This window comes from Eptesicus fuscus, chromosome 7, assembly GCF_027574615.1.
Source record: "Eptesicus fuscus isolate TK198812 chromosome 7, DD_ASM_mEF_20220401, whole genome shotgun sequence".
In the NCBI taxonomy this organism is placed as follows: Eukaryota; Metazoa; Chordata; class Mammalia; order Chiroptera; family Vespertilionidae; genus Eptesicus; species Eptesicus fuscus.
This window is the reverse complement of record NC_072479.1, coordinates 55967362-55983477: the sequence shown is the minus strand read 5'-3', so window position 1 is coordinate 55983477 and position 16116 is coordinate 55967362. Positions and strand designations below refer to the sequence as shown.

At 54.4% G+C, this 16116-nt stretch overlaps 1 protein-coding gene and 1 long non-coding RNA gene across 2 annotated transcripts; one reads left to right on the top strand and one right to left on the bottom strand.

Moving 5' to 3' along the window:
- Positions 1–1949: 1949 nt before the first annotated feature.
- Positions 1950–15207, bottom strand: LOC114231269 (uncharacterized). The gene is made up of 3 exons (XR_008556503.1): positions 14733–15207; positions 13266–13453; positions 1950–2166 (listed from the first exon to the last, which is right to left on the bottom strand). It is a non-coding gene; the product is annotated as an uncharacterized LOC114231269 (long non-coding RNA).
- HOXC12 (homeobox C12) lies at positions 4431–6027 on the top strand. The gene is made up of 2 exons (XM_008140778.3): positions 4431–5040; positions 5789–6027. The coding sequence occupies exons 1-2, from the start codon at positions 4431–4433 to the stop codon at positions 6025–6027; spliced, it is 849 nt and encodes a 282-aa protein (XP_008139000.2).
- Positions 15208–16116: the final 909 nt, after the last annotated feature.

Here is a 16116-nt window from a genome sequence, read left to right as displayed (position 1 = left end):
CGGAGAACCGGCCCCCTGGCAGGCGGCTGTGGGTGTGGCGTCTGATGAAGGTGTTTTGTTGTGTGTTTTTTAACTGGGTCCCACACCTTTCTTGACACACAGTAATTCACTAGGCGGAGGAGATCCTCTGCTGGCGGAGGTGGAAAATGTCAGAGCCACGCAACTATTTAACCATTAGCGCGCTGGAAAGATAGAAAATGGGGAAAGATGGCTCATTGAGGGATGCTCAGGTGAGAGGTGGAGAGATGGCTTCCCAGATGTCCCCGCCGGGACTCCCCACCCCTTCCCCGTTTCCTGAGTGGCAACCGGGCTGGGGTCTTGCGGTGGGAGGGAGCTCCGAGGAGCTGCAGGATCGAAGGACGTAAGGACGCTGCTGATTCCAGGCTGCTGGCTTGAGCCTAAAAACCTGACCGGGCCCCCAAACCCAGGGTTCCTCTAAAGCCCCCACCTCCAGGCTGTAGGTCCTTAGAAGGCAATACCTAGAGAAGGGGCCTCCCAAATTTCTTTTTTAAGTCCCGGGCTCTCGGAGGAAGACCTGGGAACCAAGAGGGCTCCCACCTCTGGAGGAGCGAGTGAAGCAAAAACGGAGGAGACTGAGCCCCCTTCCTTTACCTCTGTCTAGTCTGAATCCGACGAAGATCCTGTTGCAAGCTCAACTGCCCTAAAGGGGTGAAACAGCGAGGATTGAGGGGTCGGGGCCCCAAGCCTTCCACATTCGCCGCTTTTCATCTCCCCTCTCCCTGCCTGCTCAGTCCCTACTCCTAGCTCTTTCAGGGCCCAAGCCCTGCCTCATTTGCATATGCGGCAGAGCCGCTTTCCGCAAACTAGACAGTGACCTTGAACCGGGCCATCGCGGCCTCTCCACTGACAGGGGAGAAGAGGGCACCGCGGCGCTGAATCATTCCGACCTCGGGAAGCCCAAACACAGCCACTCACAGCTGCTCCGCGGTGGCCTACGCAGCCGCTTTGACCCTGCCACCAGAACCAGCGTAGATTTTATAATTAACTCCTTTCGCCTGGCTCAGCGGTGGCAGCGACTCGAGGCCCCGCGAGAAGGCCTCGAAGATGCGGGAGGGATGGAGGCTCAGACAGAGAAGGCGCGGGAGAGGAAGGCAGGGCATCCGGCTGGTGGATGCGCGGAAGCACGAGGGCTGCCACGGGTCTTTACGGAAAACCTTGGACCACATCCTGGCCTTCAGTTTTAATTAACCCCTGAGTTAATGAGAGGGGTACGGTTGAGCCAAGACCAGCTGCAGCCGGAACCCGTGGCTCAGACGCTAGCAAGCAGGTCATCTCCTCTAACCTTGTGATTTGATGAATGTGCAGGAGAGTGGACGTACAGATCGTTCCGCGGTTCGGGAGCTTGGGTCCCTGGCCAATTAGAGTTGTGCAGGGGGCTGCGAAGTGCGAGCGGATTAAACCCGCGGTCTAGACGCGGCTGTCCAGCGCTTTAGGCTGGGAGTCCTTCCCGGCATCCGTCTCCAGCCCCAGTGGGCTCAGGGCTAGCAGCTTTAGCCGAGTCTGGATTTAGATTTGATTTGAAGCCTCGCACCCGAGCCTCCCGCCGGCCCCGGGGACCCAGGCTGAGAGCGGCGCTCTGGGGACTGTTTGTGTGAGCGTGGTCAAGGAAGGGGCGCCTGAGCGGCGTGCAGCGGGTGTCCTACAGGCGAACTGAGCCGCGCTTGGTGCAAAGGGAGGCTGAGCGCTTATATGTTGCCTGGGTCCTCGCTGCGACCCTGTAAACCCCTAGGTTCACTCTGAGTCCTGAGGAACAGGACACTGGAGATGCGAATTTTTATGATGATTCTTGGTAGCTCTCCCTGCGAGGACTCGGGGTCCGAAGCTCGGAAGAAAAGGGGTTTAAGCATGTGCCAGTGCCCACGGAGTCCAAAACCTGGGAAAATGGCATTTTTTTTTTTTGATGGGGGTCAAATCAGTCTGATAGAAACTGCGAGTGAAGGAAGCCTTCACTCCATCCTCATTCCCCCGGCGTTGCATCTGCCGCCCTGTGGCCGAAGCTCTGTGTGCTGGGCGGCCGGCCCGAGGGCAGCGAGCAGAGGTCTCGGCCCGATATTTTCAAGCCCGGGAGGACTAGGGAGAGACTGAGACCTTCCTCCTGGGGTGCGCCTTCCTCCTGGGGTGCGCCTTCCCGGAGATTGCGGTCATCTGGGAGGGAAAAGAGAAGGGGGAGAAGCGTCACCGGAACTAGTGATTATTCCGCAAAGCTCAGCTCGGCATTTCTCCCACCAACAATAGCGGCTGGGAGCCGAGGCCTGCAGACCTCGCCGCCGGCGCAATGTTCTGATTGAAAACTGCGACAATATTAAAGTCACACCTTGTGTCGTTTTATGACCAAAATAACCCCCAGATAATTTTTTTTAAAAAAAATTAAAATTTCAGTGGCGCCCATTAATGCATCATGAAAAGGAGGCATCAATAATATGTCGGAGGTGCTGTGACGTGGGATTTGCAGCTGAGGGATGCGCCTCTGCAGCCGCGCAGCCCTTTAATCAGTTAGGCACAGCAAGCCCAATCCAGGCGGGTCTCTTGCCCACTGTTTGGCGCCCGGTTCCTGCGGTTCTGACTGGAGGTGACTGCGCCAGGCTGGCATCCCACTGCTTGGTCTCGGTTAGGCAAGCTGGGCCCCCAAAGGCTCCTGGGTGGGGCGGGGGGTGGCTGGCGAGGCAGCCTGGCGGGCTAGGGCGGGGAAGGGGCAGACGCGGAGCTTCTAACTGCGGCCGGCGAGCCGGCTGGGCGACGCCTGCACGGACGCATTTCCGTGGGAGTGAGCAGCTATGGTTTGGGATATGAAATCGCCCGGAGCTGTGGAATTCTAAGAATCTGCGTCTCTCTCCGCTGCGTCGTGCAGAGAAGAGAGAGAAAAAGAGGGAGATGATATTTCTTTGCTTCGGTCGGTCTGCTTCGGCTTTTGCTCAGACATTTAACTTGCACCTACATGGGTGTTTCTCTCCCATATTCTCTCGGAGTCTCTAATTTTCTTTAAATCTTCTGGTGTTTTCTCATATTCAGATGTTTCCTGAACTATTTATCTCACCTCGTATTACTAGAGCTGGGCATTGGACAGGAGCCTGAAATAATCACATAGAAATTCGACTATTTTGTCTACTAGGCTCTATAGAATACACCCACTTTTGAAGGTTTGTGTGTGTGTGTGTGTGTGTGTGTGTGTGTGTGTGTGTGTGTGTGTGTTGGATTTTTCTTCTTCTCCTTTTTAATCCACTTGACTGTGTTCTGTGGACTTAGTTGAAAAGGGTTTGTGATTTCCCTACGCTGATGAGTCTCACCAATGGCCAGCGTTGGGTACTCAGCCTTCTCCGGAAGGAGCTGCTGAGGCCAGCACCATAAACATAATCCAACAGGGTTCTCTGGAGTCCTTTCCCTCGCTCCCAGCACACCTAGTGGCCTCAGCACTGCTATCTGATGGTCCCAAGGGCAGGTTGGGCCAGTTTTGGGGTGCCAATGTCTTCTTCACAGTGGGAGTCAGGAGCTTCCCAGGCCCAGAGATTCTCGCTGCAAAGAATCTGGGAGATTCCCCCAGAAGCCCCTGTGACCCACAGAATCACAATAAAGAGCAGTCCAGGCCCCCAGATTTCCAAGAGCAGGTAAGCAGGTTCACACTGAGCTGGGCGCCTTCTTTTTCTGCCTCCCTCTGCCTCCTTTCTCTGAGGTTGAGTGGAAGTGTGAGGCTAGGGTGTCTCCCAGCTTGGGGGGAGACCCTACATTAATAATTCCGAGTCCTGAGTCCTTCCTGGAGGAAAAGCCCCCAAATTCCTGAGGAGAAGGAGCTGAAGAAGAAAAGCTCAGCAGCCACAGAGCTGAGAGAGAGAGCAGCAGGAAAACCTGTCTTTACCCCCACTCGCCTCTACTGTAAATAAACCCCGAGCCAAAGGGCTCATCCGTCTCCTTAAACAGCCAGTAAACTTTATATGACACAATATCTAATAGTAATTTATTGGGGAGATATTGTAAATTCCAACGGTTTTAGTTAATAAAGGAGCTAATTAAAGAGGGACGGGCTGTGCTGGGCCAGCTGTTGGTGAGAAGAGAATACATCTGGGGGGGGGGTGCAGGGTGCAGAGGTGTGTACGTGCGGGTATTTTTGGTGGGGCTATTTTCCCCTTGCCCCGCGTCGGGCGATGCCTCACTCTCTGCGTTAGGTTTTATATGATTTCTTTAAAACACTAGAAACCAGCGAATAAATCTGTCCCCGCGTTTCGCGCCCCCCCCCCAATTGGGGAAGGGGGAAGTTGGAATTGGTGCGGGGTGGGGGGGGGGTTCGCTGTCCCCACCCATCCCTCTGGCGGCGGTACCCACGTGAGTTGGACGGCCAATGGGTGGCCGGTGCAGGTTTAACTATGTTTAATGTCAGATAGCAATAAAGTAGAAGCCGCCGGTCGGGCCCCGCGGAAATGGGAGAGCATAATCTCCTGAATCCCGGGTTTGTGGGGCCGCTGGTGAACATCCACACGGGAGACACCTTCTATTTCCCCAATTTCCGCGCGTCCGGGGCGCAGCTGCCCGGGCTGCCTTCGCTGTCCTACCCGCGCCGCGACAACGTGTGCTCGCTGCCCTGGCCGTCGGCGGAGCCGTGCAATGGCTACCCGCAGCCCTACCTCGGCAGCCCCGTGTCGCTCAACCCGCCCTTTGGCCGCACGTGCGAGTTGGCGCGCGTTGAGGACAGCAAGGGTTACTACCGCGAGCCGTGCGCCGAGGGCGGCGGCGGGGGCCTGAAGCGGGAGGAGCGCGGGCGCGACCCGGGCCCCGGAGTTGGACCCGGGGCGGCGCTTCTGCCGCTGGAGCCGTCAGGGCCTCCGGCGCTCGGGTTCAAGTACGACTACGCGGCCGGCGGTGGCGGTGGCGACGGCGGTGCTGGACCCCCGCACGACCCGCCCTCGTGCCAGTCTCTGGAATCCGACTCCAGCTCGTCCCTGCTCAACGAGGGCAACAAGGGCGCCGGCGCGGGCGACCCCGGCGGCTTGGTGTCCCCTTTAAACCCCGGCGGCGGGCTCCCGGCCAGCGGTAAGCACCCCGGCCCGCTCTGGAGGCGCGCTAGGGCGGGACGTCTGACGGGGCGGGCAGGGCAGGGCCGAGCTAGGGCCGCCTGGGGTGACAGAATGTGTGGTGAGGAAGCACTTCTTTTAAAAAGAAGTGGGGGTTGGGGAGACCTATAAACATGTAAATATCCCCATAAAAGAACTGAAGAGATTCCCTTCTACTTTAGCCCGCGGCTGGAGGGGGCAGGGAGCTCAGGAGAAGGGAAATTCTTGACCGAGACTTCCCCAGGCCTCGGGAAGGTGAGGCCCGGAGCTGGGGTCCCTGCTCCTCCAGGGCCTCTAGCTCCGCTTTCCCACAGCCTCCATTACCTGCATTTTTTCGCCAGTGGATACGTTGAACTCTCGCCACTCGCTCATGTCTGTTCTAACTGATCAGGGACCCCATCCCAGAAGATGTGAGAGGAAGGGACCAGGATATCCGGGAGAAGAGGTTTGGGAAGAAGGGAGGGAAGAGGAACGTAGAGGCGTCAGGGATACTGCAGTGGCAGGTAGGGTTGGGGAAGCCAGGAAAAGAAGTGAAAGAGGAAAAGGAGAACGGTGAGGGATGGGAGTTGGTAGGGGTGGGGTCTGCATAGAAGAGAGGCGTCAGGAGAGGAAGGGCTTGGGGTGGGCATTAGGCCAAGGTGAAGAGGACTAGGGAAGGAGCAAGGGCTCTGAGCCTGTCACCTCTGGGTCTTCTGGCCAACCCTCGTTCCTGGTTCATCTCCACCCAGGCACGCCCTGGTACCCGATCCACAGCCGCTCGCGGAAGAAGCGCAAGCCCTATTCGAAGTTGCAGCTGGCGGAGCTGGAGGGCGAATTTCTCGTGAACGAGTTCATCACACGGCAGCGCCGGAGGGAACTCTCAGACCGCTTGAATCTTAGTGACCAGCAGGTCAAGATCTGGTTTCAGAACCGGAGAATGAAAAAGAAAAGACTTCTGTTGAGGGAGCAAGCTCTCTCTTTCTTTTAGGGGGCAAGACAAGGGAGCCAGCCCCAGACTGAGCCCGTCTCTGGCAGAGAGCAAGAGGGGGCGCTGCCTGGGACACAGGCTCCCCGCTTAGAATGCCAGAAGTCTCTGGCAGGCCCTCTCCGGACGTCCTCTTGTCTGTTTTCTTCGTGTTCGCCTCTCACACACCCCCAGCAGGTCCTGCCAGGCCCCAGAGAGAAGGGAAGAGCCCAGCCAGGGAGACAGAAAGCCCACAGCTGCAGGCCAGGGATAGAGACAGGGCACGCTGAGGCACCGGGGAAGGGTTGGTTTGAGGCAGACTGAGGCTGAGGACCCAGGCGCCTGCTCCCACCACTTTCCTTCTGTGATCGTAAGTCTGCCTGCAGGAGTAGGCAAGGGTAGGGACAGTGGAACAAAGTCTCCCAGAACTCGCTGTTGGGATTAGGAGCCGCTGACAGGAGGGAACAGGAGTAGAGGTCATCAGAGAGAGAGAGTAGAGGGGGACAGGGTGGCTCTGGGGGAGCAGGAGGAAGTGGGGGAATCTAGGAGGAAGTGCGGTTTGGGAGGACAGAATGGTCAGCAACGCCCATGTCCAGGGTGTCTGGGTCCTCCAGGCCTGGACGGCAGAGCAGGCGGAAGCATGACCGGTTGGCAGAGCGGGCTGCAGACAAGGTGATCACAACCTTACGTCCTCTCTAGGGCAGGCTGTCCAAGCGTCTCCTGTCCCCAGCCCTCTCCCCAGCCTTCTGCCAGCCCATTCGCTCACGCTCACGGATGTACTGCCATCCTCTCTTCCTGCCCCCTAGGTGGCTGCGGACCAGAACCACAAGCCGGGAATTGAGGGCTAAGCAGACGCAGCCTCAGATTCAATAGTCACTCTAGGGACCCCCACCTGGCCCTCCGGGGAAACCCACGAGGCTGTGAAAGGGGCTTCGGGCACGGCACTGATTGGCACGGCACTGATTGGCGGGCGGAAGAGTTTCTGGCGGCCGCAGCTAATTCTCCCTTTCCCGCTGGCGTTCATGGTCACGGCCGGCTGGAGGCTGGACTGGCATAATTTATGAGGCAGGAGGAGAATCCGCCCCTAGAGGGGCTACTGGCTGCAGTGGCCCAGCTCAGTCCAGGTTTCCCAGGCTGGTGACAATGAAGGAGGAGGCACTGCAGCCCCCCCACCCAACTCGTTTCTGTCTCCCACTCCACCCTCTCCCCAACTTGGCCCTTTGTCTCAGGATCCACTGCCTCTGGGCTTCAAGCCTCGGAGTACCAGGACCAGAGCAGAGGGAGGAGCGCATCTCCAGAACCTGTTGGAGGCCAGAGAGTGGCCTCTCCAGCGGAGGGCCTTTTATTCACAGCCCCTATCAGGCCCCAGCCCGCCCCCAGCCCTACCCCCAGGCCCAGCCCCAGAGATACTAGCCTGGCTTAGGAGAGAGAAGCAGTGAAGGAACTTGCCTGCCTTCCCATATTCCATCTTTTTATCCCTCTGGGTGAGAGTCCCCCCCATCCTCCCATCTGCTGACCCACCCTTGCCAGGAGCAAGGGACTGACGGGAGTTCAACTCAGCTTGGGAAGTGTGGAACTGGCCTGCTAGCTGGGAGTTCTTCCTGCCTGGGGAGAGTCTCCCCTAATACACCCTTGAAAGGCAATCCACAGAGTCCCCCCCCCCCACCCCATTCTCCCACCAGCACACAGCTTCAAGTCCCTATACAGGACTGTGCAGAGGCAAACTCATAGGGACAGCTGAGCCCAGCACACCAGTGGGCCCAACCCACTCTCCTGACTGTACTTGCAAACAGGCAACCTCATATCCCCAGATACAACCCTGTAGAGTGGCCATATAATCACATGCTCCCATCCTCCACTGGGCACCTGACACGCTTCCCCAGCCACATAAACTTGTTCCACTCATGTGCAAGTTCGCAGCAATCACTGCCATTCCAGCTGTCTGCTGGTGCTGGGTCTGAGGCATTCTCCCCTTTTGCCTGGTCACCCATGTACCTCTTCATGCAGCCCCGCCTGTGACCTCAAGGGCTCTGGGGTGCTGGAATCCATCTACACCACTCCAGCCTGACTCCCACTGCCTAATAGAGAAGAGAGACCAGAAGACTCCCAAAGGGTGGAGGGAGAAAGATATGCAATATTCTCTTCCTGTCGCTTTAAACTTGACTTCTGTGAACTTCTCTGTCAATCTGTGTCCTGTTCTCTGTGTCTGTTGCTAGTACCTTGTGTAGTCCCTGTGGGTAGACGACCTCCCTCTTCTCCCTCCCCAGCTCTCTGTAGTGCGCCCTCCTATTCAAACAGCTGTCTTTAGCACGTTTTCCCCTTTATATAGTCCTTGTACAGAGTTACTTCATCATATTAATATTAATAATACTAATTAAAACATGACTGTATGATGATGTGATTTCTTTTTTAGAAAAAAAAATTAAACTGGTTCCCCACACATTGTCTCCTCTGCCCAGAAAGAATGGGATCCTCAGCCTCCTAGCTGTTTTCCACTTTATTTTCTCCAGCTCAGGTGAATAATAAAAATAATAATTATAATAATAAAGGAAGAGCAGTTTCAGGGGCAACAAAAATATATGAGCACTCAAGATCTGTTGATGAGCTGCCATCTCCAGTCCTAAGCAATTACTAGCAGAGAGAAAATTGGGGGACCATAGACTGGGGAGGAGGAGAGGAATATCTGAGAAGTCGTGGGCTGTAAAAATAATGTGAGCAGCTTGGAGGAGGCTGAGACTACCTACCTGCAGGGCTGGGAAAAGAAAGTCTGAGCTGCAGGATCTCCACGAAGCAAAGCCAGGGGAGGGGTGCAAGCAGGTTGGAGCTGGGATGATGAGAGTGGGATACTGGGCAGGGTTTGGTGGGTCCACACTTCAACCCCAAGGCCCTGACTCCATGGCTTTGCTCTGGGAGCATATTTTGTGCACTGCAAGAAGACCGGGCAGGGGACTAAAGACCACTTGAAGCTGGAGAAATTGGCTCCTTCTCTCTCAGCCAGTGACCTCCTCTGGGCCATGCCAGAGAGAGGCCCAGGTCCAGGCCAGAGTCTGGGTTCCAGCTGAGTGCATGAGCCCTTTGCACCTCCACCTCACCCTTTCCTTGTAGGTGGAACGCCCTCCCTATGCCTCTACCCCTGAGCCTCTGGTCCCTGAGTTTCTTTTTTTCGCAGCCTGGCTCCAATCATAGTGTCTCCTCCAAATTCCCCCTCCACCCTCCTGGGCCCTCTCCGGAATAGCAGGGGCCCCCACCCAAGCCCAGCCTGCAAACCACGCCTTCTGCCCTGAAAACTTTGTCGCTCTTCCTTTCCTTTCTCCTGCAACTAGTAAAACTGGTAAATTTAAACCAAACCTCATTTCCCTTTGCCCCTAATCCCAGCTGTCTTGTATAACTGAGGGGTTCAGGCAGGAAGAAGATGATCCCAAGCTTTGTGGGTACTCACACAAAGGCCCTACAGAGTGGGGGCAAGGCTGGGAACAAGATAGCGTCTGGCAGCCATGAGCTGGGGGAGGGACTGGGTGGCTGTGCCTGGATCTGCATAAAGGAGGGGGGGGCTGTGAGGATCTGAATCCCAATGAATCCAGGAGGATCTGAATCCCAATGAATACAGGAAGTTAACAGTGAAGACATTTCTGGCTAAAAAGGAAGGAAGGAATTTAGGGAGGCCAGGAATAACTGGCCCTTAATTTATTCCCTCGATTTATTCTGAGATACTGCAGATCTGAGAGAGAATAGATCTTGTTGGGTGGTGTCTACGCAGCCCGCCCCCCTTCCCCCGCCAGACTCAATAACTGGGGGAGCTGTCAGTGAAGGAAAGACACCATAATCTCCTCCCAATGGCTGAAAAACAAGTCCTTGGGTCTCCTGGCCAAAGAGAAGGTCATGGTTGAGACACAACCCAAATATTTAGGGCACACCTCTTGAGCTCTTGATCTGGGCAAAGATTGCATCTATTTTGCAACTATCTGTCTGGTTTAAGGCCTCAAACTACAATTTACTCCACTGACTTTCAGACAAAGCGTCCTGTGTCTCTACTGGGTCTTCCGGAGCAAGAAAGGGGGAGACTTATCTGGATAATTCAGATAGAAAATAATCCTGCTGTTGTGTGTTTGTAAGCTTATACCATCCACATAAATTGTGCATTTGGCCCTGATCATCCACTCAGTTCTACGCCACTCTGATCTGCATAAACGCCGCTAGGGTTTCGGTGCAGCGGCCGAAAGGTGGTCCGGGCAGCCCGGGTTCTGTGGACACTAATGCAGCCGGAACCCCGGCGCGGTCGATGGCTCAGATCCAGAGCAGAGCGGGGACAGCCAGCCTCGCTCTGCGAACAAAGCAAACCCCCGGGGTTTAGGTTCCGGACAGACCGGAGCCCCTGCCCATCCTCCCCGCCATTACCGGGAAAGGAGGAGCGGTTCTTGGGCCCCGGGCCGCGCGGGAAACGCACTGGGGAGCTCGCCAGCCTCTCTGCGAGGCGGGCACATGGAGGCGCCGAAGATTCCGGTGTAATTCGACTCGAGGTGGTGGCAGGCCCCGGAGCCCGGAGCCGCGTGGATCACGAGCCTGTAGGTCGGAGTGGCTGCCCTTCCGTGTCTGTCTCTGTTGAGACCGAGTTGCCGGTTTTCCGCCGCGAAGTGTGAGGCCAGCGCCCGCGCCACCTGGACGCCCCGCAATCCTGCAGACGGCGCCGCGCTGCCCGCTCAGGGAAGGCCCCCGAGACAAAGGCGCCCCGGCCGCTGGGGGATGACGCGGGCGCCTGCACCGCCCCCTCCCACCCCGGGCCGGCCGGGCGGCTAGGGCTCCGGTCCATTTCCCGCCCGGCCCGGCCCAGGCTCCGGTCCGCTCCAGGGTCCCGAGGCGAGGGGAGCCGGAGCGCTTCCCAGCCCCGGGGGACCCGCGGAGCTCCCCGCCCCGCAGCGCCGGCAGCTCTGCTCGCCGCCCGAGGCCCGCGGGGCCCGGGAGGGGTGGGCTGACCCCTGCTGGCCGGAGCCGCGGAGGCTGCGGAGACGGGTCCGGCTCATCCGCTGGCCCCTGAGCACCCCGGGCCTGGAGGACGCCCCGGGAGTTTGTGGGAGACCTCGAAGAACAGCCCGAGTCTGAGGCGCTGCGGGCACCAGGCCTTTTTCCTAAGTGCCTTCCCTCCGCTGGGCACGCGGCGTCCCCACTGCGGCGGCCCGCCCTCCCGCCGCGCCTCTCACCCCCAGCGGCTCTGCCCCGAGGAGCCTGGCCAGGGAGCCGAGGAACTGGGCTTGGTCTCGCCCAGTGTGACAGGCCGGTTGTTTGTGAGTGTTTTCTCCTCCCTGAGCCGGAGCCACTTCCTGGGTACGTGGAGACCAGCCTCCACTTTCCCAGTTTCCCTGACCCAGAGTAGAGAACTTCTTTCAAAGACAGGTCTGTGTGGATGGAACTCACCACCGGCAGGGAAAAGATGTTCCATAAAATGCACGCAAATATGAATGTATCGAAACCTTCTAAAATGCATAGATATCTGTATTACATATACATTCTGGGCATGGAAAATACATTTCTCTAGAAAATATACATACAGAGGCACTTCCAGCTATTGTATGGAAAAGCAATCTCCTGGAAAAAGATTACATAAAGCATGTATATCCACCACGTGTAAAATTCATTTACATACACAAACAGCACATTTCCATATATTCTACAAAGGGAATGTACAGTCCTGCATCTATTTAGCTACATAGTGCATATAAAATCAGTGCACAGAAAATACATCCAGATAGTAATATATCCACATAAAACTGCATTAAAATACATCATATTATTATATACACACAAAGTGCATATCTACCCAGTGTAAGAAAAAATATATTCTGTAAATTATGTTTGCATACACGGTGTGTACCAAATATAGGTGAAAAACATTCTTTGGGTTCACATATCGTATTTATAATATACATTTCTCAGGCAATCTTTAAAACAGTAGTGGGAGGAAGATCAGGCGTTGGCAATGACAATCTCCATTGGCTAGCCTCTTTTCTGGACTTTATTTCTATTATTTCTGTCTTTTAAAAACCCTTCGATATCTACATGCATTATTTATATAAGTGGTCTCCTCGCTCTGACTCCCTGTTGCATCTCTTGTCTGAAGTCAGGGTCTATATTTAGAGTGCTAAGTCCTGTTTGCAGCAGGGTCTGACTGCATAATTACTGCTGTATGGAATTAGCATTATGTAATTAGGTTATCCCCTGTGCCTCAGGATGTATTCTTCTGGACCTAATATAAATATATTATAAAGTTACTCTGGGCTGCCAGGTAGGGAAGGGGGAAGAGAAAATGCAGCAACCAGAGAAGTGTGTAACAGGCAGGTTGACCTAATAGACAAGTTCCAGGTATGTGCTGGGCACTCGAGAGCTCCTGAAAATGAAGTTATTTAAATTTAAATTTTTTAATTATTTTTATCTAAGTCTAGGGAGCAGCATGAAGCAAACACTGAACCTCTTCTTCTATGCCCTTCTCAAATCCCAGAGCAATCCCACTCCCTCCCAGCTACCCCGGGTCTGGTTCTGGCCTGTCCAGCGCCTCAGCTCCGGTTCCCAACCTTAACCTTGGTGGAGTCTACAAAGACAGCAGGGAAATTATATCCCATAATCCCAGCTTGTTTTCAACAAAACCCACTCTCAATGCTTTTTGAGAGGCAGTAGTAACTTAAAGCATTTCCTGGCATTGAGCTAACTCTGTTTTGGCCCCCTAAAAATTAGTCCCATGTGGGTCTTTCTTTAGCAGCTAAAGATCCAGGACTGCACGACACATGCCTATGGAAAATTCTTTGAGAGGCAGTGCGCTCACACCCAGCAGAGATATTGTTTATGAGTCGATGGGTTCTGTGTAGACGCGGCCATATTTTACTGTCCAAAGGAATCAATTAATTAGTGCCTTGCCAGTCCCCCCCCCTTCCCGCCCCACCAGATGCTGCTTGGCTGAGCGCGAGTGGCTGAGATAGATTTGCTCGGCCAGCTTGCTGGTCTTGTTAACAAGCCTCGTCATAAAGATGAAGATGATAAGGAGAGCGAGGAAGCCCTGGTGGCCTGGAGGGGGCGGGTGGGGGCTTGGAGAACCCAGCCCAGCAGTCTGTAGGACAGCACTGACCGACGAAGCTGCTCCGTGCGCCATTCTTCCCTTCTGGGGCGTTCATGCTGTGGCTTGGATAATTCTCGCTCCCCTCTCCTTCCCTGAATTTTCCCTTTTCTTCATCAAGTCCTCAATTTTTAAAAAGTCCTTTAAATAAAAATATATAAACCTCTGTCTAGGAGTGCCTCTCTTGCCCTCTGCCGCGTTTGTTCAGGGACCGGCTGCGTTTCCTTTCTCTGCATTTCTCCCCGCGGTTCATCTCCGGCTGGTCTGGTGCGCTCTTCCCTCCTGTGGCTCTCCCTCTGGCTTCATGGTTGCTTTTTCTACCAAGTTGGTGCTGACTCGGGACCCAAGGAGCTTATAAAAAATAATACAAACACCCCCTGGTTATCTCACTGCAGAGTGAACACCCCTAGATAAGCCAAACCCAGTGGGGGGATACCTTGGATGTAATTGCTGGTTTGGGTTGCAGCACTTAATTATGTTTATTCTCACCAACGTGCATACTTAACAGAGAGATATTGATATTAAAGGGCAAGGGGGGATTAATTTTACTTTTATAGTCATGTATTAAAAGCAGAAGATGATCTGAATCTCCCTTAAAGGGGCCAATATAGGGGGGAGGGAGAGAAAAAGAAAAGGAGGGGGAAGGGAGAAATATGACTGAAGGCGAACAAAGATCTTTGCCTGCAGAAACAATGTAACACTAGACAGAACTATAAAGTCTGGGAATGTAAGAACCAGGACTCTCCCAGCTTCCCCCATTTGGAATTCTTTCCCCGGCACTTCCTGCTGAAATCCCAACCCTGACTACACAGCAGCATTCAAAGAAGAATTCATGCAATTATCCGGATAATTGTAGGGGGACAGAGAGAAAGCATTTCTCTTTTATTGTCTGATCCTCTGTGGTATCTTTGCAGAAGAGGGGGGGTGTATGGGATACAGAGTAAAAGGAGGTGGTAGGATCTCCCAATATCACCCTATCCCCGACAAGATGGCTACTCCTAAACCAAAGAGGTCTTAGGCAGGAGCTTAGAGATTCTGGAGCCTACTGAAGAAGAGATAAGAGAGTTTGAAGGCCTCAGTGAAACAGTTTCATTTTTGAGGAATTTGCTTGGCTTTACTTTTTCTGCATAGACCTGTCTCATCTACTATTGTAATTACCACGAGTAAGCAAATAACAGACAATTATAGGGGTGTCCATAATATCATTTATTTTATAGCCTCACAAGACATGATTAGAGTTAATGTTGGTGGCTTATTGGAGCCTGGGAGGCAGCAAGAGGTGAGGTAGAGTGGCCCCCATGGTCTTTTTCATTCCTATTTTTATGTGTGTGTGAATCTCCAGAAATCCCTAATTCTCTAAATTTCATCCCCAGATGTCTTAAAAGAAATCTTTAGGATTTTAGGGGCTAAGAACTCAGAGAAGGGCAAACAACAATTTGGTATTTAAATCTCCTCTTTAGTCTCAGGAGCAGTGATCTCTGCTCTTCCCAAACCTCCCCCCCCCCCCCCACCCGCCCACCCCGCCGCCCCTGTCCCTAATCAAGGCCTTTGCTCTCCGCTCTCTGATCAAGACCACTAGGGTCACAGAGACTTTGCAGGTGAGGCCAGTGAGAGGAAACCAGGGTCTTACCAAAAAGAAGTTCACTGTCATCCCCAACTGGTCGCTGGGCCCAGAGTGAAGCCCCTTTGACCCCAAATTGGCCTTTCCTGACCCTCCTCCCCAGGGACATGTGGATGGGGGCAGAAGCCAGGCTATAGCTGTGGAGATCATTTGGGGTGGGGATGGGAAAAGAATTAAAAATATATATATATTTTGTTTCTGGGATTCAAAAGACCAGAACAGAAGACTGTGGGAGAGAGAGGAAGAAGAGATTACAGTAAAGAGCTAGGCAAGAGAGAATCAAGGAAAACCATGAAACCAGCAAGCACGAGGGAAATGAATGAGTGAAAGAAAGGGATTAAGAAGGGGAACAGTAGAAGGTGTGGGAAAGAAGCAAGGACATAAAAAGGAAAAGGTAGGAAAAAAAGAAGAAAATGACAGAAGGGGGGAAAGAGGGAGATGAAAAAAGGAAAGAAAAGAGAGATATGAAAGATAAAGGAAGGAAGGAGGGAGGGAGGCAGAAGCCAGGGTCCGCCTGGGCTCTCGCTCCGCCTGGCTGCCTGCAGGAGTCTGCGTGGGCGGGGGGCTCTGTGACAAAGTGAAGGTCAAGTTAGCATCGTACCTTATATGGAAGGTGCCGGTCCTCCATTTCAGCCTTTCTTTCTGCCAAGACTTGGCCATGGCATTTCTGATCTTGTAAACACTGAATTCTTTGGGGTCTTAAGAAAGGGGACCTCCCCCCTTCCTTTATTGGGGGTGAGCTCCGCTGGCTGGGGAAGCAGCTCACCGAGAAGTCTACTCATGAAGACTGCGGGGAAACTTTTCTCTCCCTTTCTCTCTCTGGCTCCGCTCCTGCCAGCTGGGGCCCCCTCCCTCCCTCCCTCCCTCCCTCCTTCCCTCCCTCTCTCCCTCCTTTCTCCACCCAGACGCCTCTTTTCTCTCCACTTCTCTCGTCCACCGCGTCTCTCGCCTCTGTCTGCGACTCCGGGCTCCGTCTCTCTCCACTCCCCCCGCTCCCCTACCGCAGACTTCTAAATCCGTTCCACTCCACCACGAAGCGGAGCAGGACGTAAGAATTGGAGAGAAAAGTAGCCGTCACAAAGAAAAGTTCACTTACAGCTTAAATTTCTGTTAAGGTTTCCTTCCGAAAACAAGGCGGTACACTCGGTAAGGAGAAGTGAGGCAGCGCGGGGGCGGGGTTGGGGGACGACGAGGTAGGAGACTTGGATTCATTTATTTCTCCGAACCAGAGGCTGAAAGAAAGGGCGAGGCGCAGGAAAGCGAGAGAGAGGCGTTTGAATCCGGCAACCCGCGAAGGAGGCTGCCGCCCGTGCGCCCGGGAGCCCAGCGCGGTGCCCGGGCGCTGAACCCGCTCAGCCTAGGCCGTGGGTGCGGAGCCGCACAGTCTATCAGA

Excerpts from the sequence above, each read along its gene's own strand:
- HOXC12 (XM_008140778.3), top strand. The coding sequence starts at position 4,431 with ATGGGAGAGCATAATCTCCTGAATCCCGGGTTTGTGGGGCCGCTGGTG. Across the intron at positions 5,041-5,788 it reads CGGCGGGCTCCCGGCCAGCG|GCACGCCCTGGTACCCGATC; the intron begins GTAAGCACCCCG and ends ATCTCCACCCAG.